Here is a 27,172-nt window from a genome sequence, read left to right as displayed (position 1 = left end):
TAGCTTCTTTAGCCATTGGCAATCAAAATGTTGGATTTCACCTCAGCCCCTTCATTTTAGTTACTGATGAGGCTCCGAGATATTGGTGGTGTATCCATATATATTGCAATCTTCTCTAACCAAGATCCCAGATAAGATGAATGAATTTTTAATACTAATAAAATAACTTTACACGTTTTTAATCCCCCTAGGGCACATGCAGCCACTCCGTGGATCACGGATGATACTGAGCGTGAAGTTGTGTGCCAGCTAGGGAACTCCCGGTCCGCAGCTTCACGCTTCATAGCATCCGTGATCTACAGAGCCTGTGCATGCACCTTAAGGGGATTTCACTATATGATCACTTATACAGTTCACTGCAATACTAATATATTGCAGTATACAGAAGGTATATTAGGACCACAATCTCAGCAGCTACCGGGGCCTCCACAAGGCCTTTGCTGCCATGCCAATGGGACAGCACCCTACAATTGTGTAGTGTAGAGGGGCAATTGGAGAATGTACAGCTGAGATAGGGAACCTGCGGCCCTCTAGCTGTTGCAAAACTACAATTCCCATCATGCCAGAGCTTGGGCTTAGCTCCCGAGTAGTGTTGTGCGAACCTGTAAAAATGTTCGAGTTCTGCAATGTTATCTGAACCCGAACACACGGTTAGATTCCCCACGGTTGCCAGAAAACACGGATACGGTCTGTGGCTGTATCCGTGTTTTCCAGTACTCCACCCTCCCACAATGCACATTTGTCACAGGAGTTTGTCAGAGAAACCCGCTGTGATACTGTATACTGTTAGGGCCTATGGCTGTACATTCGTGCAGAGTATTTTCATTCCACTGAGAGTATGTGGTTACAACCTTGAACTTTTGGGCCAGTAAAAGTGACAAAGATACCATGCTTACTAGTTGTCAGCCCGCTCTGCCAATCACTGCGCTGTCCCACCACAGCCAGTCCACTCAGAATGGCTGAGCAGACTGTCAGTGAGCCGGAACCCAAAGAAGTAGACAGGAGCACATCAGAGAAACAAGGGCAGGTAAACATGGTGTCTTTGTTATTTTTACTGTCCTGGCATAGAAATAGTTACCGAAAGTTGCAACTATATTCTCGCAGAGTAATGAAAATCCTCTGCAAGAATGTAGACCAGTCATTTTCAACCTTTTTTGAGCCGCGGCACACTTTTTATACTTAAAAAATCCCGGGGCACACCACCAACCAAAATGGCACAAAATTACACTAAAACAGTACATATTACACATATAGTTCACGGAGTTCACTCTTGGGGGTTTTAAATCAGCTTCTTATCACCACAAGAGCTGCTTTTTAAAACCTCAAGAGTGAAATATGCCTGGCAGAGGTCCTTTCAATAAATTATTTATTTCAAAAAAGTGAAATAAAAAAGGATAACCCCCTCATATATACAATCCCATGTAACCTCATACATACAGTCCCATGTATTCCCATATATCAGTCCCATGTAAACTCATACATATAATAATAATGCCCCCTGCAGTATGCCCCCATATATTAATAATGCCCCCTGCAGTATACCAATATGCACCAATAGTTAAAAAAAAACAAAAACATCATACTCACCTAATCCTCTCTCCCTCCTCTTCAGGCTCCATCCTGTGAGCCGCGGGGACTGAACTTCCGGCAGACGTGATGACGTCACATCATCACGCCTGCCGGAGAGGTCACGTCCCGGCGTCCCATAGGCTGCTGGCAAGTGCCGCGGCCTATGGGAGTGAATGTCAGAGCAGGACGCTGACAGGTCCTGCTCCGACATTCTGCTCGATTGAATGAACATCAAACCGATCGGCATATCCCTAGAAGCTACGCGGTCGCAGCTTCCAGGGATATTAAAGGGACAGTGTCGCATTTCCCACCGGGATCCCACGGCACCCCTGGCGGGTTCTCACGGCACACCAGTGTGCCGCGGCACCCCGGTTGGGAAACGCTGATGTAGAGCCATAGGCCATAACAGTGCACAGTATCACAGGGGGTTTCGCTGCGAAACTCGCAGCGTAAATTCTGCTGCAATATTGTACATGTGGACATACCCTTAGACTACATTCAGTCCAGCAAACTCATGTCAAAAGACCCACTGCAATCCTGAGATACAACTAGAGGAGTCTGCTTGTTCACTTCATTACAGTCTATGGAGCGAATCAGTGGAGTGGAGCATACAGCTACACACCCTCTGACTGTATGTCAGGATTGTAATGGATCTTAGGAGTGAGACCCAATGCAATCACTAACTTCTGATATGCTTGATAACATGTCAACAGTTAGAGCAAACAGCAATTGGGCTGATATGGTTCCCTGAACTGCTGTATACAGCTCCTGCAGCAGCCGCGGCACGTACTGGCCGCAGCTGGAGCGGGAGCTGTATACCCGAAAAAAAAGCATTTTAATCCCCCGGGCACGTGACAGGCAGAGGCATGAAAGTAGTCATCTGGGCGGCTTCCCGCCCGTATCTAGTCACTGCGCTATGCCTGTCAGCGCGCTCCGAGGGATGATTGACAGGCAGAGACCTATCAGCCTGTCAATCATCGCTCGGAGCGCGCTGACTAGTGACAGGCAGGGAGCCACCCAGATGACTACCACCCCGCCGATGTCACGTGCCCGGGGTTTAAAGTGCTTTTTTTCAGGCATACAGCTCCCGCTGCAGCCACGGCCGGTACGTGCCGCAGGAGCTGTATACAGAGGTTCAGGGAACCATATCAGCCCGATTGGGTTGATTGGTTCCCTTTAAAGGCTTACCTTCCTGCCTGCCTACAAACCCTGATATTGTACCTTTAAAAGGGGTTCTCTTGGTCTTTTTTTTATTTATCTATCCCCAGTTATTTCCTATCCCCCAAAAAAAGATGATAAGTATCTGATCAGTTGCAGTCTGACTACTCGTACCTGCAATGATCAGAAGAACACAGGTAAACCCTCCCCAGGAATGAACAGAGCAGAGCGAGCATGCATGGCTAGTGCTTCATCCCCTCACTATGGAGCGTGTGAACACTGATGAGCTGTATAAGGGATACCTACAAGTGTGACCACAGCTGATGTGAGCGAGAACAACACAACAAATTTGGTGGTGCTACACAATAAATGCACATAATTAGAGATGAGCGAACCTCAAGCATGCTTAAAGGAGACCTGTCACCCCCCACGCCGGGGTGACAGGCTCCCGACCCCGGCTAGATTCCCTTATAGTTACCGCACGTCGCTGAGTCCTGCTGCCGGAGCCGGTCCCGGGACGGAGATATCCCGGCGAGAAGCCGGCGCGCGCGCTGTGGAGACGGGTCCGGCGTCCATAGAGAATGAATGGAGCCGTGCGCGCGCAGCAGAGATGAGTCCGGCTCTATTCATTCTCTATGGACGCTGGACCCATCTCCACAGCGCGCGCGTCGGCTTCTCACCGGGATATCTCCGTCCCGGGACAGGCAGCGGGACTCGGCGACATGCGGTAACTATAAGGGGATCTAGCTGGGAGTCGAGAGCCTGTCACCCCGGCGCGGGGGGTGACAGGTCCTCTTTAAGTCCATCCGAACCCGAACGATCAGCATTTGATTAGCGGTGGCTGCTGGAGTTGGATAAAGCCCTAAGGCTATGTGGAAATCATGGATATAGTCATTGGCTGTATCCATGTTTTCCAGACAACCTTAGAGCTTTATCCAAGTTCAGCAGCCCCCGCTAATCAAATACCGAACGTTCGGGTTCAGATCGACCCGAACCCGGTTCGCTCATCTCTACACATAACATGTAGCCCACTAACTGCTGCAAAACTACAACTCCCAGCATGCCTGGGTAGCTAAAAGCTGTACAGGAATGCTGGGAATTGTAGTTTTGCAAGACCTGGAGGGCCCCAGACCAGTGTGATACACAGTCACACCCTCAGGTTCTGGGCCACATGGGCACAACTAGCAGGGCAGCAGATAGAGAAGCTGCCATTGGAGCCAATAGCTTAGGGGGAAGAGGCTGCCCCCATCAGGTCATGGGGTGTTACTGCACCAGGGAACTACAAGTCCCAGCACATCCTAGCAGCCACACAGATGATAGCCGAGCCCCCCGCACCTGCTCACACAGGATATAACGCTTAGCCCCCCGTAGTCCTAAGTATACAGGGAAGTTCTGTGCTCCCCCTCCTCACCTTATCATTATCCAGCCGGGTCTCCAGGATTTTGTTCAGTTTCCTAGACAAGGGGTTGGAGCTCTGCGTGGAAGCGGCCATGGATGCGTTACCGCCGTTCACCTCCACCTCAGCCATGGTCCCTGTGTGCGGCAAACTGATTGTATCCAGTGGGAAGGGAGTGGAACGCACGTGAAACGCAGAACCAGCGCGGATTTCCGGGTTGTCAACCACTGCGACACGTCACCAGCCTACGCGTCAGACAGGAGAGGCTGCGCATGCTCAGATGTTATTACGGCTATGCGCTTCTCCTGATGAGATTGTAGAGGGATTAAAAGCAAAACGCCATAATCAAAAACTGACCAATAGCAAAACAGTTTGTTGCCCATAGCAACCAATAAGAAGAGCAGCTTTAAAAGGAGCAGTTTAAAAATGAAAGTTTATGTTGGTTGCTGTGGGCAACAGACATTTACAATTAGTTTTTAATTATCTCTTGGTTGGAAAAAGATGTAACATCAACCTGGATACAGCACACCCTCCATATTGTTAGCCACCAGCAATGTAGTTGCCATGGTTACGTCCTGGGACCTATAGATATAACAGTACAATTTCTGTATAGCAACATGTAGATAATAAGGAGGCACTCACCCATTGTTGCTGCATAGACTGGTCCTTTATTGCATCACTTCAGCTTGGCAGGAAGGGAAGGTGCAGCAGGCGCTTCCTGACAACTGCCATTTCTGGTCATTACCCTTATTCCGATTACCCTTCTTTCGGGGGATTACCCTACTTCCTGACCAGAAGAAGGGTAATCACCTGAAAAGGTTGTTGTCAGGAGGCACCTGCTGCACCCTCCTGCCTTGCTCAGGTGTAGTATTGCAATAAAAAACTAGTCAACGCAGCCATCACGGGTGAGTGCCTCTTCTTTATTATCTACATTTTGTATTGTCCACTACACTACCTGGGAGCACCACTGTTATGCATACACTGTTATGCATATATCACATGATGTGTGGGAAGGCTGCATATATATGATGTATAATTAGAGCAGTGTTCATGTTCCTTTCAGCATAAGAAAAATTGGTAAAGACACTCACCAAGTAAAATCGTGACTTTCTTTACTTCAAATTTCAAAAGAACATAGAGGTTGCTGTGGTGGGTTCAGATGCCAGCTGTTTTGTGTGCTATACCCAACAGGTGCATCTTCTATGTTCGTTCAAAATTTGAATAAAAATCAGAATTTTTCTTGGTGAGTGCCTTTCCGAATTTTCCTTATGTCCGTATCCTGGATAGGCAGCACCACCAAAGTGACATATTTACAGCCTGACCAAGGAAAGTGGTGCCACCTGTTGTATCTTCCTAAGGATGTTCATGTTGTCATAATATGCTATGATTGGAGTGTCCCTCTCAAAAAAAGGTTTTGGCAAACCGTGTATGTACATGTATAGATATACTTTGTGATACATGTTCTTTTTTCTTCTTGTTTTTTTTTTTTTTTTTTTTTTGCAAGGTTTTAGTGTCCCTTTAATCCATAGATAAACACCCACACTCAGGAGTTGTACCGTCCACTGCTTCATCCTGTTTACCAGAGAGGGGGCAAAAATGTGCTCATTGTGCAGGTGGTGGTACTTTGTAGCAGACAGACATTCCACATTATGACTTTGCAATGTAATCAAGAACCAAATTTAATTTAAAATCACATGACACTGAAAACGGCAGACCCTCGACCCTCCATCACTCAGGCAAGGAAAAAACCCCTGTGGAGGAAACCTCTAGGAAGCCATGGCTGCAGTTTTGCCACTCCCAAGGGCTTAAAGAGTAACAACATAGTTTAAAAATGTGTAGATTTTATTTCATTTACAGATCACAACATAACGAAAATAGACTATAATATATATATAATATAATACCTGGATGTGGCTGCCATACCTGTCACTTTATTGAAGGCTAGGTGGAAGTACCTTTTCTCCCTTACAGATTGAGGTTCACCTCTCAAGAAAGTGGAGACTTGGTTAAAGGGTTACTACAGGTACCCACAATGAGATGAAGCATTAACCCTGTAATGACTGGTGATGTTCTTTACCACAGAGGTCATTAATCACACTTGTGATGGTTAGGGCACTAAGAACATACATACAACATTCCAGTTTTATCTCAGTAAATGAATGTTGATCTCCTAGATGGGTACCAGGCTTGACCATCGCTGGACCACTTAAGCGCCCCTCTGCTTTTCTCATTTGTTGGCTGCCCATCCTGTTATATGGGGACATATTGTACATGGCCAACTAACGAAGAGTCAGTGACGGACGATCACTGGCCCTATTACACAGGTTAAGGGTGCGTTCACACCTACAGGATCCGCAGCAGATCTGCAGCAGATCCGCAGCAGATTTGTTGGTGCAGATTTGATGCTGTGTTCAGTTATTTAAATGAAATCTGCTGCGGATCTGCTGCAGATCCGCTGCGGATCCGCAGCAGAAAATCAGCTGCGGATCCGGTAAGTGTGAACGTACCCTAAAAAAGCAAAAAAACAAATGGAAAACACCAATAACTCTGTCCTCTCCTTTTCTGTGTAGTGGCCACTACATTGGAAATGTAGTATTACATGTGGCCATTGAAATGAAGGAGAAACTAGTAACAGCTCCCCATTCTGACTCATAGATGGGGTCCAGTCCAGCACATTTGTGTCCCCCTAATAGGGCAATTCTATAGATTCCATAATGCAGGTCTGTAATTATGTACTTTACTGAGAATATAGGTTACCCATAGCACCGTGCTGCAATAAGTGAAGAAGAAAAAAAGAGATAAATAGCCATTGCAGACAGAAGTGTGGAAAATGAGAGCGGTGATTTATAAACAGTGTAAAATAGACCTGGAAGCCTGACTCCTTGTGTAGACGGTAACAAATCACTAGCCCTGTGTTATTCCGGGTGCGTATAATGACATAAAACAGACGGTTTCAACTGCAGAATAAAGCCACCAAATTGTATCGCTAATGTCCATATTTATAGTCATGCCGCAATCTGTGTAATGGAAAATGGGAAGTGCTTTTCACTCCATAATACAGCATGGATTTCTAGCACTTCACTGACACTATTGCTATCCGGAAAGCAGGCAGGTAACAGTGTAGTGCTCACTCCTCCTCTGGTTACTTAGAGTAATTGGTAATGTAATGAGGGCTCCATTTGTTCTCCCACAATGCATTAGATGCACAATTTGCCAAATACATCTCATCACCTGGAACATTTCCATAGAATTCAATAAATGATTCTCATTGCTAACCGAACATAGCCCACAAAATGTATAACAGCTTGGGTAGTGTGTCTTAAAAGTATGGAAACATATTTTTTATATACTGTTGACTGGGGATTCTTAGCCAAGTCGTAGCCTCCTACAGAAGTAGATGTTACCCATCTGTAGACAGCTGTTTTGGGCTTCTTGCCTCTCATCAGTACAGAGTAGGGTGCTGTCTGGTAAAGAGAGATACTGTCTTGCCTAATAATCCCCAGACATGCTTTTAGGCTCTTTAAAGGTGCTGGCGGCTTTATACTAAAATTATTCACTGAATTGCAATGGCAGTTTTATGTAACTTACTTACATATATATGTTCCTGCTGTGCCCCGTACTGCAGATAGAAGCCACCATGTCCTTTTACTCTGCTGTCCTCTTTCCTGTGATTGACATCCTGTCAATGATATGGTAGTGTACGGAGGAGCAAATGACATTCATGTCCCTTGGAGTAACCCACAGGCACAGTGGGGCACACCAAGTGATGTGTATGTCACATGCTCCTCCATTCCAGACCTTATTATGGATGGGATCACCAATAACAGAATCAGGAAGTACAGCACAGCAAGAAGGTGTGGCTGCTTTTATATGCAGTAGAGCGGTACAGCAAGAACATATATATGTCAGTAAGTGACCATGCAGTTTTAGTGTAAGATGACCAAACCCTTTAAAGGGCTATTTGACGACTTTCAGGCACACCGTCTCCAATAGATGGCCCTAAAGACCAAGCTGTCTTCCTTCTGCAGAAGAGCTAATTTGCATATTTATTTCCCAGTGAAGTACTGCTTGGCCTATAAAACTTGTGGGCCTTTTGGCACTCTTCTGAAGGAGAAACTTGAGCAATCTTCTCTGTACTGACAAGGGGCAAGATTTCTGAAAAAGCCATCTACAGTTAGGTAACCGTGGGAGAGATTCTGGCTTTTAAAGGGGTCATCCAGCGAAAAAAAAAAATTCTTTTAAATCAACTGGTGTCAGAAAGATTTGTAATTTACTTCTATTTAAAAGTCTCCCCATACTTATTAGCTGCTTTATGTCCTGCAGGAAGTGTTGTTGTATTTACATTCAGAAACAGTGCTCTCTGCTGATATCTCTGGCCGAGACAGGAACTGTCCAGAGCAGGAGAGGTTTTCTGGTTCAATGTTTTTATTAGGTTTTTTTAAGAACATATTACAGAGGTTTTCCATGGGGATTTGCTACTGCTCTGGACAGTTCCTGACATGGACAGAGGTGGCAGCAAAGAGCACTGTTTCTGAATGTAAATAAAACATTTCCTGCAGGAAATACAGCGGCTGATAAGTATATGAAAGACTTGAGATTTTTAAATAGAAGTAAATTACAAATCTATATAACTTTCTGACACCAGTTCATTTATAAGAAAAATCTTTTTGCTGGACAACCCCATTAAGGTTCTTTAAAGGGTTGGACTGGAACGAAGATAGGAAATTATATATTTTTTTTTGTTTTTTTTATTTTTATATTATAAAATAATATTTTATTTTTATTTAATTTTTTTCTTTTAACGTTTCCTTAATTTTTCATGTATAAAAAAATATTGCTTAACAATGTGAAAAATTGTTTTAGAATACACTAGAGAATAAAAAGCATTTTTCCTGCTGCAAATCACCCCATCATCCCCCTCTATTGTCACATAGTGTGCAGCACCGCACTGTGATTTTTGCCCAGGGGCTTCTAAAGCGCTAAAGTAGTCTTGATGGTGTTTCTTCCATTTATTAACAACAGTATCGCAGTTCTTGTTCTTGAAATGATTTTCTAATCTTTGTCTTCTCCTGTCATGTAGACAATGCTCCCAGGAAACAACTCTGTTTCTCCGACATACAATACGATAATGAATGACACATAAATCACATATTAATCTGTGTGAAAGTGATGACATGTGAGGTGAAGACAATGCATTTAATAGACACAATATGCTCTCAATGCAGTTTATTCATGCTGGAACATCTGATATATTTTGTTTTACTTCAAAATTCAGTCGACGAACAAGAAACCCCTAGTTTATGAGCTGATCAAAGAAACATCACCCTTAGGTACTGTACTGTACGGCACAATCATGTTACCAGCTATAGTTTCTTTAAAGGGTTTTGACACCTCTTTATTCCTGCTGTGTACTTATTATGGTACAAAAGCATTTTCTCCATAAGTCATTATAAAAATTTTGCTTAGTTTCTCTTCTACAGCCTTTTTTTGCATAAAGTTCTGGCTGGAATATCATGTTCACAGTCAAATTCATCACGGTCTCCAGCAATCGTCTCCTAAACTTTCTTCTAAGCTGATTTAGGACCAGCGTAAAGTTGACATCCATATACAAATGGGTTATCTTAGTGTGACAACCAGTAACAGATTATAATAGGTCCGTTTTGGGGGGTAGCCCGGGGCCCATGGCCACCAAAAAAGAGTTTTACTTTCATTGGTGTATTGTCTCCTGGCTACAGTTGCCATGATTTTCAAAAAAAAAAAAAAAAAATGCTGCTTTTTTACCACCAATTTGCACAAAACAGGGCATCATGACATTATCTATCCTGTACTATGAACACCAAGTGCTGCCATAGTTACAGTGGGGTGGGGGGGGGGGGGTCAGGCTTGGTGAACAGCCCGGGGCCTATGGTAAAGTTAATTCGCCCCTGGTGACAACCCCTCTTAGGTGAATAGGATATGAATAGCTTAGGGCAATGTTTTTTAGCTTTACCTTCTAAGAACATTTCTCAATGAAGGAATGCCACTGGAAATGCCTGAAATGCCTAAAACAAGACTATAAAATTTTGCATTGCAATTTGAAGGACCGTTGAAAGGAGAATTCCAGGGAGAGTAACATGCTCCCAACTCCCCAGCGCTGATGCCGGTATACTGCAGCCCCCCCCCCCCCCCCCCCCCCCCGGGATCCCCCGCTGAGGAATTTCACATTGCACATTTTTTGGAAGTTTTTCTACCTCATCATCATTGTTTACAGTAGTGGGGCACAGTTATCACTTCAGATTTATTGGTTAGATATAGTCCTTGTCATATTTGTTTGTCAAAGTGTCCTGGGGGGCTTTTCCCTATATGAAGTGGGGCCCCTTGATATATTTTGTGTGGGTTTTTTTATGTTTTTAACTGTTTATGTCCAGTGTGTTTTGTTTTTTTTACTTTGATTTATGTGAAATAAAGACATATATCTTCTTATTTATTTGTTCGGTGTGCCAGTGATTATATATGACAGGCCTTTCCTTTCTTTTTGGTTGGGAATTGTAATTTTGCAACAGCTGGTGAGCCAAACCTGCTGATATCTCCCTATAGTGCCCTGTTTGCTATAAGGACATATTAGCAGGTTACATACTTCTAACCTGCGGATAGTTTCCCTTTTAGGCTATGTTCACACTACGTATATGTCCGGCCACATATTTTTGCGGCCGAACATATACGTGTTAAACTCTGGCCGGGAATTTACGCAAGTTGTGGCCGGCTACGTACGGACCGCGAACTTACGCCCGTAGTCTACTTACGCTTCCCAAGCGCCCTACGTAGCGATCTGACAGTGGTCTTTTACTTGGAAATCTTCGCCTAGCCCCGGACACCCCACAGAACCTTTTGGATTGGCACAAAAAGCTTGCAAAATGAAGAAATCACCACTACGTACGGGACCGCATGTAACGCTACGGGCGTAAGTTACGGCATTTTCGTCCTCAAACAATGGTCTGGTTCATTTTTTACGGCGCCGCATACGATCCGGGTGTAAGTTCGTACGTAGTGTGAACTGTGCAGCCGTACATTGTATACTTTCCATTGTATGCAAACTAGGTAAGTCTCCGGCCGCTTATTCACGGAACGCGCTACGTCCGGAGACTTACGTAGTGTGAACATAGCCTAAAGGAGTATTACAGCATTTGGATGAAAAAGTTGAAAAACAGCTGCAAGGTCATAACATGCAGACCCCCAGAGGTCATTTTGTTATCCTATGATTAGGATGTAACAAGCTAAGATGGGAAGACCCCTTTAAGTGGCGCCTCAGATGTAAAAGAAATTGGAAGTGTAGGCGTCATATTTAATGATAGTAATGCGCAAAGAAATGAAGGGAACAATTTACATATTTTGTTACTTGTTTATTTTCTGTCATCTAACAGCCCCTTTAAACTACATTAATATGTTAATCCATACAGATTTTCTTTTTAAATGGAAAAAAAAATGTTTTTCAAGGGTGGCTATTCACTTCATTCTATATAGTTCTATTACCAAACACATTCCTTTATTTCTCCTATTGAATAACACTGAATGTTGGGTGACTATTTTTCCCTTATTGCCTTGAACGCTCTTGTTGCCCAATGATAAACCCAGAAAACCAAAGGGCAATATGACTAGTGCAGTACTCTCCACACAGCAAGGTTCAACAACAATATATTCACCAAGCATCACTTGGCTTTTATTCAAGCATTCCTTTTGTCGGTGTATATGTTGACGACAAGCAATGTCAAGGGTAGGCAACCTCAATATATGTTCCATCAATTCCTAATGTGTTTTATGCTTCAAAAAAGTGTCATGCGGTTTATTAAAATTCATCTCCGTGTGACTATCATTCCCCAGATCGCATAAGAAAATGAGATCCTAATCATGTTATTCATTCCCCAGCATAGTTATTAACCTCCTCCATCATTTTGTCTCTTCAGATAACTCCCTTTCAAACCAATGAATTGTCAGACAGAAAGAAAAAGGATTTATCTGTAATAATATGCTTGAATTATTTAAACAGGGTTTTCTTTTATTACTATTTAATAATGATTTATTACCAGAATACCGATGCTAAAACCAAACATTGGATATCTGAGTGTGTTCGTACATACATATAGAGCCATGTGCAGAAGTAAGACATCATTATTCCATCTTCAGTTTATAAAGAGGAAGATAATGAAATGGGACTTTTCAATAATTCATTAAATATAACTTTTACAGACATGCCATTATCTTTTGTGGAAAAAGTAAGTACAGTCATCTTTCACTTGTATTTATGTTAAAGACTAGAGATGAGTGAACCGGGTTTGGCTTCGAGTTGATCCGAACCCGAACGTTCGGCATTTGATTAGTGGTGGCTGCTGAAGTTGGATAAAGCTCTAAGGTTGTCTGGAAAACCTGGATACAGCCAATGACTATATCCATGTTTTCCACATAGCCTTAGGGCTTTATCCAAGTTCAGCAGCCACCGCTAATCAAATGCCGAAAGTTCGGGTTCGGATCTACTCGAGCATGCTCCAGGTTCGGTCATCTCTATTAAAGACTAAATACCCCAAAGGTAAAAGAGACCGCAGAATAAATACAGGCCCCAGACCAGACCCCTAAACTAATAGAGGCTAAAGGCAAGACCCCTATACTAATATATACTTCATACTACTCCCCATAAATGAATACAGATTCCAGATTAGCCCTACATTTATACAGACTCCATACTAACCACTATACATGAATACAGATTCCAGATTATGTCAGATAAACAAGAACAGAGCCCGGAATAAATACAGGCCCCAAACCAGACTCCTAAACTAATGCAGACTCCAGACCCTCTAGATTTATACACACCTCAGACAAGACTATGTTATAAATATGGGGTCTGTATTTATAACGTACTCATGTCTGAGGTGTGTATAAATCTAACATAATACAGACCCTCGACAGGACTCTATAGATATTCACTATACTGTATAGATAGATAGATAGATAGATATTTACAGGAAAAAATGAGGAGTACGTGATTAAACAGTGAAGTGGGCACTGACACTGTGGAATTGTGATCAGGGTCCACTCACATTGGTTAAAAAGAAACTAGCTGTCGGGCTGGCCATCGGATGTGCCACCGGCTTTGCAGTGGTGGTGGTCCCCAACAAACATTGCGCCATTGTTAGAGTAGGAACTCATGTATCGGATATCGAAGACCTGCATGTGGTACATGAGGCAATATGGTTTAATCAAATAATATACTAGGTGAGTTGTTTTTATTTATTTTTTTATCTGCTTTGCTCATAAAAGCAATCTCAAAGGGAGTCATCTATAAGAAACACTAAACTGTGAGGTCCATCTATAAGGGAGTCTAAACAGAGGGGGCCATCTATAAGGGAGACTAAACAGAGGGGGTTATCTATAAGAAAGACTAAACAGAGGGGGGCCATCTCAAAGGGAGGCTAAACAGAGGGGCTTCCTGGTGTCTGAGACGCTACGTCTCAGGGCCGCTCAGCCACTCAGTGAAGGAGGCGGGATCCGTTTGAAGTCCGCTCGGATCCTGCCTCCTTCACTGAGTGGCTGAGCGGCCCTGAGACGTAGCGTCTCAGGCGGCGTCAGACATCAGGAAGCGGCCGGGAACCGGGTACCGGAGCGCTGCGATGAGTGACCCGCCGCTGGAACCAGGGAGGTGAGTGGACGTCTTTTATTTCAGCCACCTCCTCCCTGGTCCCCCCCAGAAAGTGCCCCCATGCTGGAGCACCCCTTTAAAGGGTCCCTGTCCCATTTAGTAAAACATTTGATATGTCACAGAACCATCTCCCACGTTTTGATCAGTCAGGGAGTTAGATTGTAAGCTCTTGCGGGCAGGGTGCTCAATCCTCCTATTGGAATAATTAGTGTATAATTCTATATTTGTAGATTTTTGTCTGGTTATTTACCCTCAGAATTAAAAAGTGCTGCGGAATATGTTGTCGCTATATAAAAAAAAATATTGTGGAGCCCATCTAGTGCATCTAGACAGAGATCCCAGCAAGCTGGGGAGTGAAGCACACACCTGTGTGCTTCACCCCACTTGTTCTAATGATCACTCTCTGTGATGTGTCTCTTTTAGAGCTGTTTTATGGCATATTACTGTGTGTACACATATCCTTACAGGTGAATGGACCGCCACTTTAACCTTAATCCCCCCTTTTTCCTTACTGTGCCGCCCTATAAAACGCTGTTTGGTTTTCCATATCCCAAGGAACTTTGCGGGCTGCGATGTGACCCAGATATACAAATGAGGCATCTTTTTAAACTGCTTTCACGGCAAAAAAGATACTGCTCAAAAGTGACATGACAGCTTTCCTACTGCAAATAATAATCTTTTTTAGGAGAAATGCTTCTTTTTTTCCTAGCCAGCAGGTAAATCTCATTGAATTTTAACCAAATAGCAGTCCTTGGAGTGACATAAGAGCAGATTGAGGAGGCTTCAGAGAATAGAGGTCCAGGCAGGGTTCTGCTTCCTATTTCTTACCTGGATTGTGCTGAGGATTAACTTTTATCCCTAATATTACTCTTCCAGGGTGTTTATTTGCCATTTACAGTGTCCTCTATAGCCGCCATACACCTAATTACACAATTACTTGCTACAATAAATGTCATTGCCTATGGGACTTTTTAAAGCCCAAGATCTATTGCAGGTAATCCACAGCATTGTTCTCTTCAATGTGGATAACGTTTACTGCTTGCACATGGACGACTAACTCAACAATATGTTTCTTTATCATGATTGAGTCATTCCGCCTTGAAAACTGCATGTGCGTAGCCCTGGTTTACTCTCTTACTTAATGGACTCAAAGCAGGTTAAGTAACAGCAAGGGCCCAAGTGGCCAAGGAGAAAGAAGAGAAGAAAAGAAAAGCAATAAAACAAGTGAACAAGAATGTTTTTCCCGGATACATTACATAGCTATTACCGTAGAGAAAATACATATGTCCATCAAGCTCAAGCAAGAGCAGGAAGAAAATGTAGATAGATGATGTTAAATATGTTATAGGCAAAACTAAGTGACTGTGAATATGATCCTGATGTCAGGCGGTTGTCCATGAAAGAGGGGTACACCTTACCACCAGTTACCAATGTGCCTGTTTTTTTTCTTCTCCCTAGTTGTTATTTGGATCTAATACAATGCGCATGAATTTATGCTGTAGTATTGGTTGTTACCACTAGATGGCTCTGTTGTAGGAAGTAATATAGTAGCCTATTTGGAGGAGGTAACCTTAGAGTGTGGTTGAAGCCTCATGTAGTGCCAGGGGAGACTGTTTAGCTCAGCTATTAGGGGCCTATTGCACGGGAGCGATTATCGCTCGGTGGAATAGAGAAAACGATCAGCCGATGATCGTGTCATCGGCTGATCGTTTATTTAGGGCCAGACCTAAAATCATCGGTTCCCCACTACGCATCACTACGGTGGAATAGCAGTGTGCGGCGGGCGACCGACGATTTGAGAAGCAGCACCATACATTACCTAGCAGGATTTCTCCTCTGCTCCGTATTCCTTCCCGGGTCGCGCGGCGCAACATCAACTCTGGAGCGGCCTGTCTGAGCAGTCAGACCGCTCAGCCAATCACAGGCCAGGACCGCTGTGGCCAGTGATTGGCTGAGCGGTCTGACAGCTCAGTCAGGCCGCTCCGGAGCTGCTGATGCGCCGCGGGACCCGGGGTGGAAGACAGAGCGGAGGAGAAGTCCTGTCAGGTAATGTATGCTGCAAGGGCTGCAAGGACGTTGGTAACGATGTCCCTGCAGCCCTCGCTCAACGATCATCGGGCCGTGGAACAGGCCCAGTAAACAAGCTCGTTTACATCGTTGATCGGGCCCCCATCGGCCCGTGAAATAGAATCCTTAGTCTCTAGGTTTTCGAAGATTAGCCAAGTAAGGCAGAATCTTTCCATCTGTTTTATACTGTGAATGTGCAACTGGTACATAGAAACTGAGACTGTGGTTACAACTTAGTGGTCTAGGACCATAGCCTTGTAAAGAGACATGCATGTTTGCACAGTCACAGTTGGGTGTGAATTCAATAAAAGGTGTAGGGCAGATCTATTTGAAGCGGCTGGTTTTACAATGCTGAGGTATTTGTACCACCAGATGTGCTTACTGCAACAGTCCGAGTATCTGTAACCATCAAGCATTAAAGCCACTGTTGTGAAGAAAAACAAGTGATCAATTCAGCTGCTATGTTCTACAACCATTATTAAAGCAAATCAGTCACCCTCTGCCCACTTGCAGAGCTGATGGCACTTCTAGATAGGTATCAGTAAAACACTCAGAACATACCTTTATTGTCTGTGTCTGGATTTTTATTTTCAATAAAAAGATGCCATTATTCGTCCATAAATAGCGTGAAAAGGTGGCACCTAAGGTTCCCTGGGCCCTAGCACTGCTACACCTCACTGTGCATGACAATTATGCAAAGAGGTGGAGGCACACCTCAGTGAGGAGTAGAGTCCCCGCCTCCTTGACACTAACACTATCCATGACCTGAATAAATAAAACACAGACTATAAAGGTAAGTACTGAGAGTTTTTATTGATATTTATTCAATAGTGATGATAGCTCAGTTGGTAGTGAGGGTACCCACTAACCATCCCTTACTTATTTACTTGTACCACAGTTTGCACTTCTGTTGGATTACATGGATGTTTCAAGATTTAGTGGTTTTACCTGCTTAAAGCTAACAGGGAATTCTAGGCTGATGAATTGTTAATGCCCTAAGCCTATGGCTGCACAGAAGGGCTGGAGTAGTATGTGTAGTTTTGCCTGGCCTAGTTTATATTTACCCAGTGATACAAAGGGGTTGGTTTTCCCCCTCCATCCAAAGCTGGGGATTGATTGTTTAACATATATATATATATATATATATATATATATATATATATATGTTATTTCTTTTTTATTATTACAGTCTCAAATCACTCGATCAGTAAGCAGCAGGTACCTCACCATGTACCATCTACCTTACATCTACCCTACCATGCAGCTACTATGACCTACCAGAGAAAGACAGGTAACTAGTGAAGGACAGGGGTCTACATTACAGTTCATCACCTATTATTCTTATTGTTGTTATTGTTAGGAGATCTCATATCACTCGTCCAACCAGCTGAACTACCCCCAGTATCCCTACAGGTAGGACAGGGAAATATTCAAAAGAGAAGAAACCTATATGGGTCCTGCAATATGAAGGTCTCAGATGTCTCTATACATGCTTTGCTTTTAGTTATTTTGCATATCAAAAACTCTTGGATATCACTTATCCAGCAGGGGGGGGGGGGGATATTTTTTTAGAAACTACTGGGTATATATTTGCGGTCCTCATATTTCAACCAAAACCAGGAGTTGATTGAAAACACAGAAAGAATATATTCACACAATGTTGTAATTGAGTGGATGGCCGCCATTTAATGGCAAATATTTGCTGTAAGTTAAAAACAACGGCTGTTGTATTGAAATAATGGCCGTTATTTACCGTTATATGGCGGTCATCTAATCAATTTCACCATTGTGTGAACAGAGCCTTTCTGTGTTTTCAATCCACTCCTGGTTTGGGTTGCAAAATACTGACCAAATACTGACTGAAATATACTGTGTGTGAACCCAGCCTAATGCTATAAGATACCATTGTGTAAGAACTATGCTACTAGCAACTACAATTCTATACGACGAAAAGAATCCAATAAAAAGAATTAATCCTCCCAGAGACCATAAAAGCGAAAACAATAAAAGTGACGTCTAATTCCGGCTCCTGTCTGAGCTTATAGTGGCGGTGATGATATGATTTACAGAAAATTAATTTATTTTAAGATAATTTGCCTCCTATAATGACAAGGCACCTTTGTTGTCATTATAGGCAGGAACCTTTGGGAGAGCGCCCCCCCCCCCCCCCCAAACACTTTTGCCGAGTGCTAATGAGATGAGGGTCAGTTCTGCTGGAAAAAAGTCTTCAGTAATTGCAGGGATAGTGACAGCAGCAATCCAGGAAGGACTCGCAGCCATCAGAATTAATGCGGCTTTGTGGTTCTCTTTACACACACATTATCCAAGGACAATGTCATCTTACAGTTGAAATATTTAGCACATTCGAGGATGTGGTTAATTGTAATGTACAGTATACTTGTTCTGTATGTATATATGGGTGCCAGCAAGAGACAGCCACTTTCCTCTCCTTCCCCATCTACCTCACTTTGCCAACTCTCTATATCTTTCTTATTTTGTAGATGGTCCAAGATGAACATTTCTTAAGGGTCTAGAAGGAATACAGTTATCCACAGGACAGCAGATTCACATACATTATGAATGCAGGAAAAATCTTACCTGGATCCAATCTGTAAAAATAAAAAATACATGTAAGCCCTAAAGGGGGATCATTGTTTGCAGAGGATCCTGCGGCTGATGTCAAGCAGGGACTTGGGGAAGGCTCCAGCTCTTCTGTTTCTAAAACGCACTAGAGAGCCAAAGGCTATGTTAACAAACTGTCTTTCTTGCTAAAATAAGGGACACAAAATGTATTTAAAATGATGGCCGTTGTTTACAATCTTCTATGATTCCCATTGAGGTCAATGCAAGCAATGTTCGCTGTTCACACAATGTACAGAATAACGGCCGCTGTTCACACAATGTACAGAATAACGGCCGCTGTTCACACAATGTACAGAACAATGGCTGCTGTTCACACGATGTACAAAATAACAGGCGCTGTTCACACAATGTATAGAATAACGGACGCGGTTTACACAGTGTATAGAATAACAGCCGATGTTCACACAATGTATAGAATAACAGCTGCTGTTTACATAGTGTACAAAATAACAGGCGCTGTTCACACAATGCACAAAATAACGGCCGCTGTTTACACAGTGTATAGAATAACGGCCGCTGTTCACACAGTGTATAGAATAACGGTCACTGTTCGCAGCAGCTGTTAAATTAATGTTCATGACATTAATTTGTGGCCTCTATTTTTTGAACAGCAGCCATTATATTTTGTTGTTAACACATTGATTGATTTTCTGGCTTTTAACCTTTTTTTTTTTTTTACCTAAATTCAATGTAACATTTTTAATTACAAAAATGGTCTTAAAAGCAGTTTGCATTAAACCTGAACCTGAATAATGAACCACCGGCCGTCATTGCTTTGACGGCCACCAAAGTATGCTGAATAATGGCCGTTATTTTAGACTGAAAACAACCACCGATGTCTTGAGTTTAAAATAACGGCCATTGAAAAACCTTGTGTGAACATAGACTATAGCTGTATTTGTGTTTTCCAGGACTCCCTAGAGCTGCATCCAACTTCTTCAGCCACCGGTTTTAAAATGTGAACAGTCAAACTCGAGCATGCTCAAGCTGCACTCATCTCTAATCCTGAGTTGGCCTCTAACATAAGAGGAAGCATGCAATAATGGTGGGAGCTCTCAGAAATATTCAGATAGAAGTGAGAATTTTAAAGGGGTTATCCAGCGCTACAAAAACATGGTCACTTTTTCCCCTCTCTTGTCTTTAGATTGGGTGGGGTTTGGAACTCAATACCATTGAAGTAAATGGAGCTTAATTGCAAACTGCACCTGAACTGGAGACAAGAGAGGGGGAAAAATGGCCATGTTTTTGTCGCGCTGGATAACCCCTTTAAAGACCATATTACACACAGCAACCTGTCAGGTCAGCGCTTGCTTTCCCCTTGTTCCCTGCCTGTGCTATTACACACACAGACAGCGAGCTGTAGCAATAGGAGGGGCTACCCGGACGATCTATAGATTATCCGGGTGGCCATTGGCATTGCCATTGCCGATGGCAACAACGGCCGTACTTTTACGTAGTATGAACATAGCCTTAAAGACCACGATTAGCCAACATTGTGCATGTCGGCTGATGCGCTATTACACCAAACGATTATTGGCTGGAGGTACGGCCAATCAACAAGGTACGGACAATAATCATTTGGTGTAATAGGGCCTAAGACATCCTGCTAATGCAGATAAGCATAAAGCAGTGTTATATACATTTATATAAATGTGTCACTGTCATTTAAATAAAACCTTTGACTAGCCATATATACATGTTAAAAGTTTTGAACGTACGGGGTCTGGGTTCTGTTGCCCCCCATGATCACTAAAATAAGTGGGCTCAGCGCCTCCCTCCTTGCTGCAGCAGGAGTAGATGGATTCTATAAAAAGTTTGTGGAGCCTGCAGCAAAGAGAGAAACAGAGAGAAGTGCTCATCTCAGTGCTTCTCCTTGCTTGTTCTAGGAATCGGTGAGGGACCTAGCACCCAGATCCAACCAATTAAAATTACTGACATGTCTGTATGGCATGTTAAAAAGTCTTTTAAATGACAGTAACACTATGTGAAGCCATATGTCTACATGGTATAAATGTCATATAAATACCAAACATACTTTCCAACCATTGATATTTTTTTCATTTAAATATCATTTTATGAACATTATCTGGGAGCCAGACGTTTGGACAGCTGTATAACTCTGCATTATTATAATGTCGAGGTATAAAGGGACACACACACTTTCTAAGTAACTGGTATACTATGGAGCAGGACTATACTAAATGACACAAAAGCTGCCTTGGGAGCAATTAACCTTTTCTGGGAAGGCGTGATACATTGTGGTGCTGTTGACGGACTGCTGAGACTCACTACCAGGCATGGATTCATCTTTAGGCATCGTAGAAGGTCTGAAATGTAAATCTAGTTCTCAATCCAGCCATTATATTATAGCCACAAGAACAGATACATAGGGCAGGCCTACAAATAGATGGGAGGGTGGAGAGGGGGTCCAAGCTCAAATTGATCACCAGGGGTGTGGCCCCAACTGACCACAAACCCTTTAAGTGTAGTCATAACCTTTAACATTTAACTACAAGTGCTAATCAGGAGTGCTTACAGTTAAAGGGAAATTTGCAGCACCCTGAATGCCCGCTCTGCCACTAGGTGCCGCAAATCATAATGGCTTATGGTACTTTTACACAGAGCGATAATTTGCCCGATCGCACGATTAATGATTTTGAATGAATGATGTTTTTTTTTATAACGATCAGTGTTTAGACGGAACGATACATCGTACGGAAAAATCGTTTTGCGAATTTTTATACGGAACGATCTGCGAATTTTTTGTGAACGACCAACGATAATTTGAGAACATGTTGAAAGATCAAAATGAACGATTTCACGCTCGTTGTTTGATCGTTCGCTGCATTTACACGTACGATTATCATTCGAATTCGATCTTTATCTTGCAAAAACGAACGATAAATCGTTCCGTGTAAAAGGACCATTAGGGGGCCCAGTTTATTGCAGAAAAAGGCCACGGGGCTGATTCAGGGAGCCCTGTAGCAGTCACTATGGCTGCTATGGTGGTAGTTACACCCCTGTTGGTCACATTGTTCTTCTGTGCAGGTTTGTGAACTGGTGCACACTTCTTTCACCATAGTATTTGAAATGGGATAATAAAGGCCCATGTGTTTCTCTTATACGGATGGGAAGAGATAAGTAATGGGTCCCGATATCCTTGATCTAAAACACTGGTATCTGTCCAAAAAGAAGTTCCCTTTGTGGGCAGAGGCATTCGCAACATTGATATTTTTTGGTCTTTTATATTCTTGTATATATTTTCCCATGCAGATATAAGGGGAGATTTATCAAACTGGTGTAAAGTAGAATTATTTTAGTTGCCCCTAGCAACCAATCAGATTCTGTTTATCATGCCTCACAGATTATTTGGAAAATGAAAAGTGGAATCTGATTGGTTGCTAGGGGCAACTGAGCCAGTTTCACTTTACACCAGTTTGATAAATCTCCCCCATAGGGTATGTTCACACTGAGTAAATGTGGCTGATTTACGCAGCGGAACTTTCCGCCGCAGAATCCCGCCTGCCTCAGTGTCATAGAGTGTCTCTATGGGAGGGCTCGCCACCTCCGCTCAAGGAATTGACATGTCAATTCTTTGAGTGGAGAGCGTCAGGAGTGTTCTGCTGCAGAATTCCGCCACATTTACTCAATGTGAACACACCCATAGAGTAAAAAGTAAATCAGACAGAATGGTAACCACATGTGTTTATTGGGATCTGTAATCCAGTATACTACGTAGCCATTAGGCCATTGGTGGTCCGGCTGATGAGAGTATGTGAACAGCATATTTGCATCCTCCAGATAAATAAAAGACAGCATTAGCTCAATGCTCCAGCCGGGCTTCAACCACATTATGTTCAGAACGGCAGAATGTGTGAAGTCACAGGAGATATGACGGCAATTATGGCCAATCGTGTTTTAATTAATGTCAGAATGTCGTTATCTGTAATAAAATGCAGAAAAAGCAAAGCCTAATTGTACCTATATTGTAATTCCCCATGTCAGGGAGCTCAAGTGGTCTTCTTCCTCTTCTTTGGCATCTTAAGGAGCTTAATTAAACCCCATCCTGAGCCTATATTAAGATTCATAGAGCTAAAATCTGAAGGGCTGGGAGCAGGGGAGGCGGACTTGTGGACTATGTAGACTTACTGCTCATATAAAATGTGCTTATAAGGCTGAGTATTAAGGAGACATTGGAGTGAACATACTATAGTATGCTGAGTATGTGAAATGCCAACTGCATTCTGTGTGGCGTATTTTTTGTCATTTACTATTTTGTTAGAAAATCTCATCATGGCCAACATTATTCTGTCCAAACACAAAAGTCATTTACTGTCGCAGTAGTAGAAATAAATTGTGGGCACTCACAATTACATAGACTTGCTTTTATTTTTTTTTACAAGACATCAAAGTGGCTGTTAAAAACCGGAGGTGCCAGTCCCATGCATGACAGCTGTTTCACGCGCCTCCGCGCGCTTCATCAGATCATTTACACCTCATCTTTTTTGGGTAGGTTTTGCCAGAAATACTTATTTTTCTTTGGGAAAACAAGCATCCTTCTTGCCATGCCCCCCGGTCAGGAGCAAAAGTTCCATGTTTATAGGTAATGTTATATACAAAGCACCAATATGCTACATAAAGCATGACTGAGACACATATATGTAACCCCACTACACCAAATATTCCAACCTGTTTTGCAGCAATGACATTGCATTGACATAAAGAGGAAAATCTTAACAGGGGTTGAAAAAATATAGAGAGAGAAATTAAAGTCCGATTTTTCAGCTTATAACAGGTGGCTGAAGAAGTTAAATGCAGCGCTAAGGAGTCCTGGAAAACATGGATACAGTCTATGGCTGTCCTTGGCTGCATCCACCTTCTCCTGGCAAGGGGATTCAAATGCTGATCGTTCAGGTTTGTGCAGACCTGAACTTTCGGGAAGTATACAAGCAAACAGATTAGGTCACCAGGCCCCCTGGATTTTTCACCTTTGCCTAGAGTACCTCTTTAAAGGGGTTATCCAGGCTTAGAAAAACATGGCCGCTCTCCATCCCTCTTGTTCTCAGTTTTGATGTAGGTTTTGTAGCTCAGTCCCATTGAAGTAAATAGAGCTGAATTGTAATACCACACACAACCTGAGCACAGGAGTGGTGCTCTTTTTGCAAAAAAAAAAAAAAAAAAGTAGCTACATTTGATCATTCTGGATAACTCCTTTAAAGAATATATTCGGTAGTTCTTATAGCTTTCCTAAAGGATTATTATTTAGACTGCTGTATACTCCATTATACAGGCCACTGCATTACAATACAGTTGTGACCACAGGTGGCAGTCTGTGCACGAATGTAGATCTGGATGGGCCAATCGCATTCTTGCCAGGAGCAGATGATATCCACTACCTGTCAATCTCAGGCCTTAGCCACACCTTGCCGATATTCTATAGACTTGTCAGTCCTGTCACATAGCAGAAGATGTTCTAGTAATCTGCTTGTTTGTTGATATAGTGTTCTTTCTGCTTTCCTCGCAGGAACAAGTACTTGGCTATATTCCTTGCTTGCTTCACTCAGCGCCGGCTGCAAGAATAAATCCGCTAACACTACAGAGGAGCGGGGGCTTTAATCTAAAAATAAACAAATGTAATTAAAAGGTTTATCTATAGAAAACAAGTCCCTACTATAAATAAGCTATAGTCTTGGCACGAATGCAAAGTTCAGTAATGCAATGGAATTCCTGTTTTTCCTGATATGCCTCATATGCTGCAGCCAGGACAGGTGGCTGCTGCCTGGGCTCAATCTAATTCTACCAATAAACACTAGTTATTCCTAAAACTATAATGCATTGTATTGGACTGGTTAGTAACTACACAATGTCACTTTGGTGTTGGGCTTCAGTGAAAAGAAATCTTTTGTGTGGTGTCTCAAGGCTCCTGTAGGGATTAGAAAATAAGTAATCTAAAATGTTAAATAAAGAATTGTTAAAAAAAAGAAAAGAAAAAAAGTAATCTAGACTAGCTGATTTTAGCAGGACTGGACGACTGTTTTCTAATATATGTGGGGGCCTCCTGACTTTCCCAATAATTGATGTGAAGGAGAGAAGGATCAGGCCTTTTGATCTGTACTGCCTGATCCTTGTGTTCTTAGAGACACAAGTCACCACCAGAGGAGTCTGCCAGTGGCCTATTCCTCCTCTGTATATTGAGAATACTGTATATGATATCTGTTGGCTGAACACCTGAAGACTCATGCAGATGTGGGCTGAGCATGTAAGAGAGTACTCAGAGATGGTGTGCTGCTATATAGGCTTTTTCTGGTTATGTATGGAGTTTTTTTTCCTAATAAAAAAAAGTGTTAAAGTCACTTTACAGTCGACTAAAAGTTGGAAACCCCAAATGATTTTTTTTAAATGAACAGGGATTGTGGTCACAAGCAGTTTTGCAATATACTTGCTCTCTCTGTGCCAATATTTGGTCTTTTCTCTGTTCAAAAAAAGAGACCAAACACAGGAAGTTCCAGTCCTTTCAGCGCTTATGCAAGGAAAGACACCTGTTCTTTATTCAGGTTATATAACAACTGAGGACAATCAATTTTTGTTGATTATACTATCAGCTCTGCAGTTTACCAGGAGACAATGCCCTTTTTTATGCAAAAATGCAGTCAGTATAATGTCAGTGTGTGGTTACAGAGGTTTTGGTGCTGTGTGATGGGAGAGCTGACCATACAAGGCTAGCTCCCCCAGGATTCTCTGCTACTAAATGTAGCCACGCAGCTGTATATATATACAGTGAAGACTTGTCCCACTCTGTATGTGCTCCAGAATGGTTGTCAATCAATACCAAGCCATGTATGAGCACACAAAGGACTGGGACTTCATGTGTCTATCTTTTTTTGAACAGAGAAAAGACCAAATTTTATCATGGACCACAGTTTGATAGCATGGACCACAGTTTGATTGCCCAACGTATTCACTTTAAATTGTTGACCATGATGTACAAGGCCATCCACAACCTGTCCCCTCCGTACATCTCTGACCTGATATCCCACTACCGTCCCTTAAGCGACCTTCAATCCTCCATTGACCTCCCTCTGCGTTCCCACCTTGTTCGTACCTCACACAGCTGCCTCCAAGACTTTGCCCAAGCCTCCCCCATACTCTGGAACTCGCTACCCTGACACATCTGGCTCTCATCCACCATCAAGTCCTTCAAAAGTAACCTGAAAACCCACCTCTTCAAACTAGGCTACAACATACAATAATTGTGCATCACACTTGACTGGCTGCACTTTACCTTCTGTCTCTCCCGCGGGCAGGATCCTCTTCCCCCATGTACCAGTCTGCCATTTACCTTCATGTAATGTGTCCTGATCTTGTATTGTTCCTGCTTGTTACAGGTAATCATTCAGATTTTAAAGTGCATATTTATATGCATATTGATGTAGCTGATTTTAGCCTATGTATAGGTGATAAATATTTGATGGGGGGTGGAGGGGGAGGAATCAATCATTCACTGTATTTAGCTATCTCTGGTGGTTCCCATAGGCAGTAAATGGTGCAGTAGTATGCTCGCCTTAACAGGGGCCTTGAGACCAAGTTCTCAAAATTATGGGGGCCTTTTCTTAAGATCCCCCACAATTATGTATAATCCATTTTTATTGATATCAACAACAAACATAAGTTTACAAATCCCATCATAACCAAGCATATTGTTGCAGCAATGTGTAAGTTGTATCAAGTCTTACATTTTAAAATAAAACAGTTAGTGCCCCACAATTAAATAAGGTATAAATTGGGCTGTTCACACTGTATATTTACGGATCTGCAAAAATTGCCTCTGCAAAGATAATGACAAGCTCTAGGACGGACCACAATTTCAGCACTGAAGTCATTAGGAATGTCCGTAATTTTTGCGTAATCATTTTAAACCATTCCCACTTTTTTAACTTCCTCCACCTTCCTCTTTTTTGCTGGTCTACAAAAAATATGCATTAGGGATGAATTATTTACGGATTGCACACAAAGATTGCAGATATTATGTACTGTCCTGAAAAACGACTGAACGTGTTAATGTAGCCTAACAGCTTTACCTGTACCAGTAATGCTATGCAGGTTCTCTATTAAAGGAGTACTCTGGCGATTTTTTTTTAAAGCTTAATTAACACATATTACAAAGTTATCTAACTTTGTAATGTGTGTTAATAAGCTATCTGGCCCGTTCCCCCCTCTCCCAAACGTACACTTAGCTCCCAGGCTCCCGCACTGCTGCCCGTACGCCACCGCACTGGTCTGTGTTGTGCTGATGTTTCCGGGTTCGGGAATGTGACATAGCAGGCCTGCGCAGGCAGGACACTACTACAGCCGCTGAATGGCTGAGCGTGCCTGCTGTGTCACGTCCCCGAACCTGGAAGTGGCCACACATCGGGAACTGGAGGGGCCGAGTATGGGCAGCAGAGCACGAGCCAGGGAGGTAAGTGTACAAAATTTTTACACTTACCTCCTTCCTGGCCATAGTGCAAAAAGGGGCCCTGGCCAGATAAGCCTTTTAAACTGTGCATATACATAAAGGCTATAAAGTGCCTATATGAATAGGGCCATACTGTGCCATTAGTTCTCCTTTAAAGGGGTTATCCAAGCTCAGAAAAATATGGCTGCATTCTTGGGTTTGGTTGTGGTTTTGG

General features: G+C 42.8%; 1 protein-coding gene across 1 annotated transcript in view; it reads right to left on the bottom strand.

Moving 5' to 3' along the window:
* The window catches only part of COG6 (component of oligomeric golgi complex 6), an 85,871-nt gene extending 81,441 nt beyond the window's left edge, over positions 1-4,430 (bottom strand). The window contains exon 1 of the mRNA XM_069969953.1: positions 4,139-4,430. Coding sequence (XP_069826054.1) covers positions 4,139-4,255 — 117 coding nt within the window. The 5' untranslated portion in view covers positions 4,256-4,430. The remainder of the gene's footprint in view (positions 1-4,138) is intronic.
* Positions 4,431-27,172: the final 22,742 nt, after the last annotated feature.

This window comes from Dendropsophus ebraccatus, chromosome 5, assembly GCF_027789765.1.
Source record: "Dendropsophus ebraccatus isolate aDenEbr1 chromosome 5, aDenEbr1.pat, whole genome shotgun sequence".
In the NCBI taxonomy this organism is placed as follows: Eukaryota; Metazoa; Chordata; class Amphibia; order Anura; family Hylidae; genus Dendropsophus; species Dendropsophus ebraccatus.
This window is presented reverse-complemented; position numbering and strand designations above follow the sequence as displayed.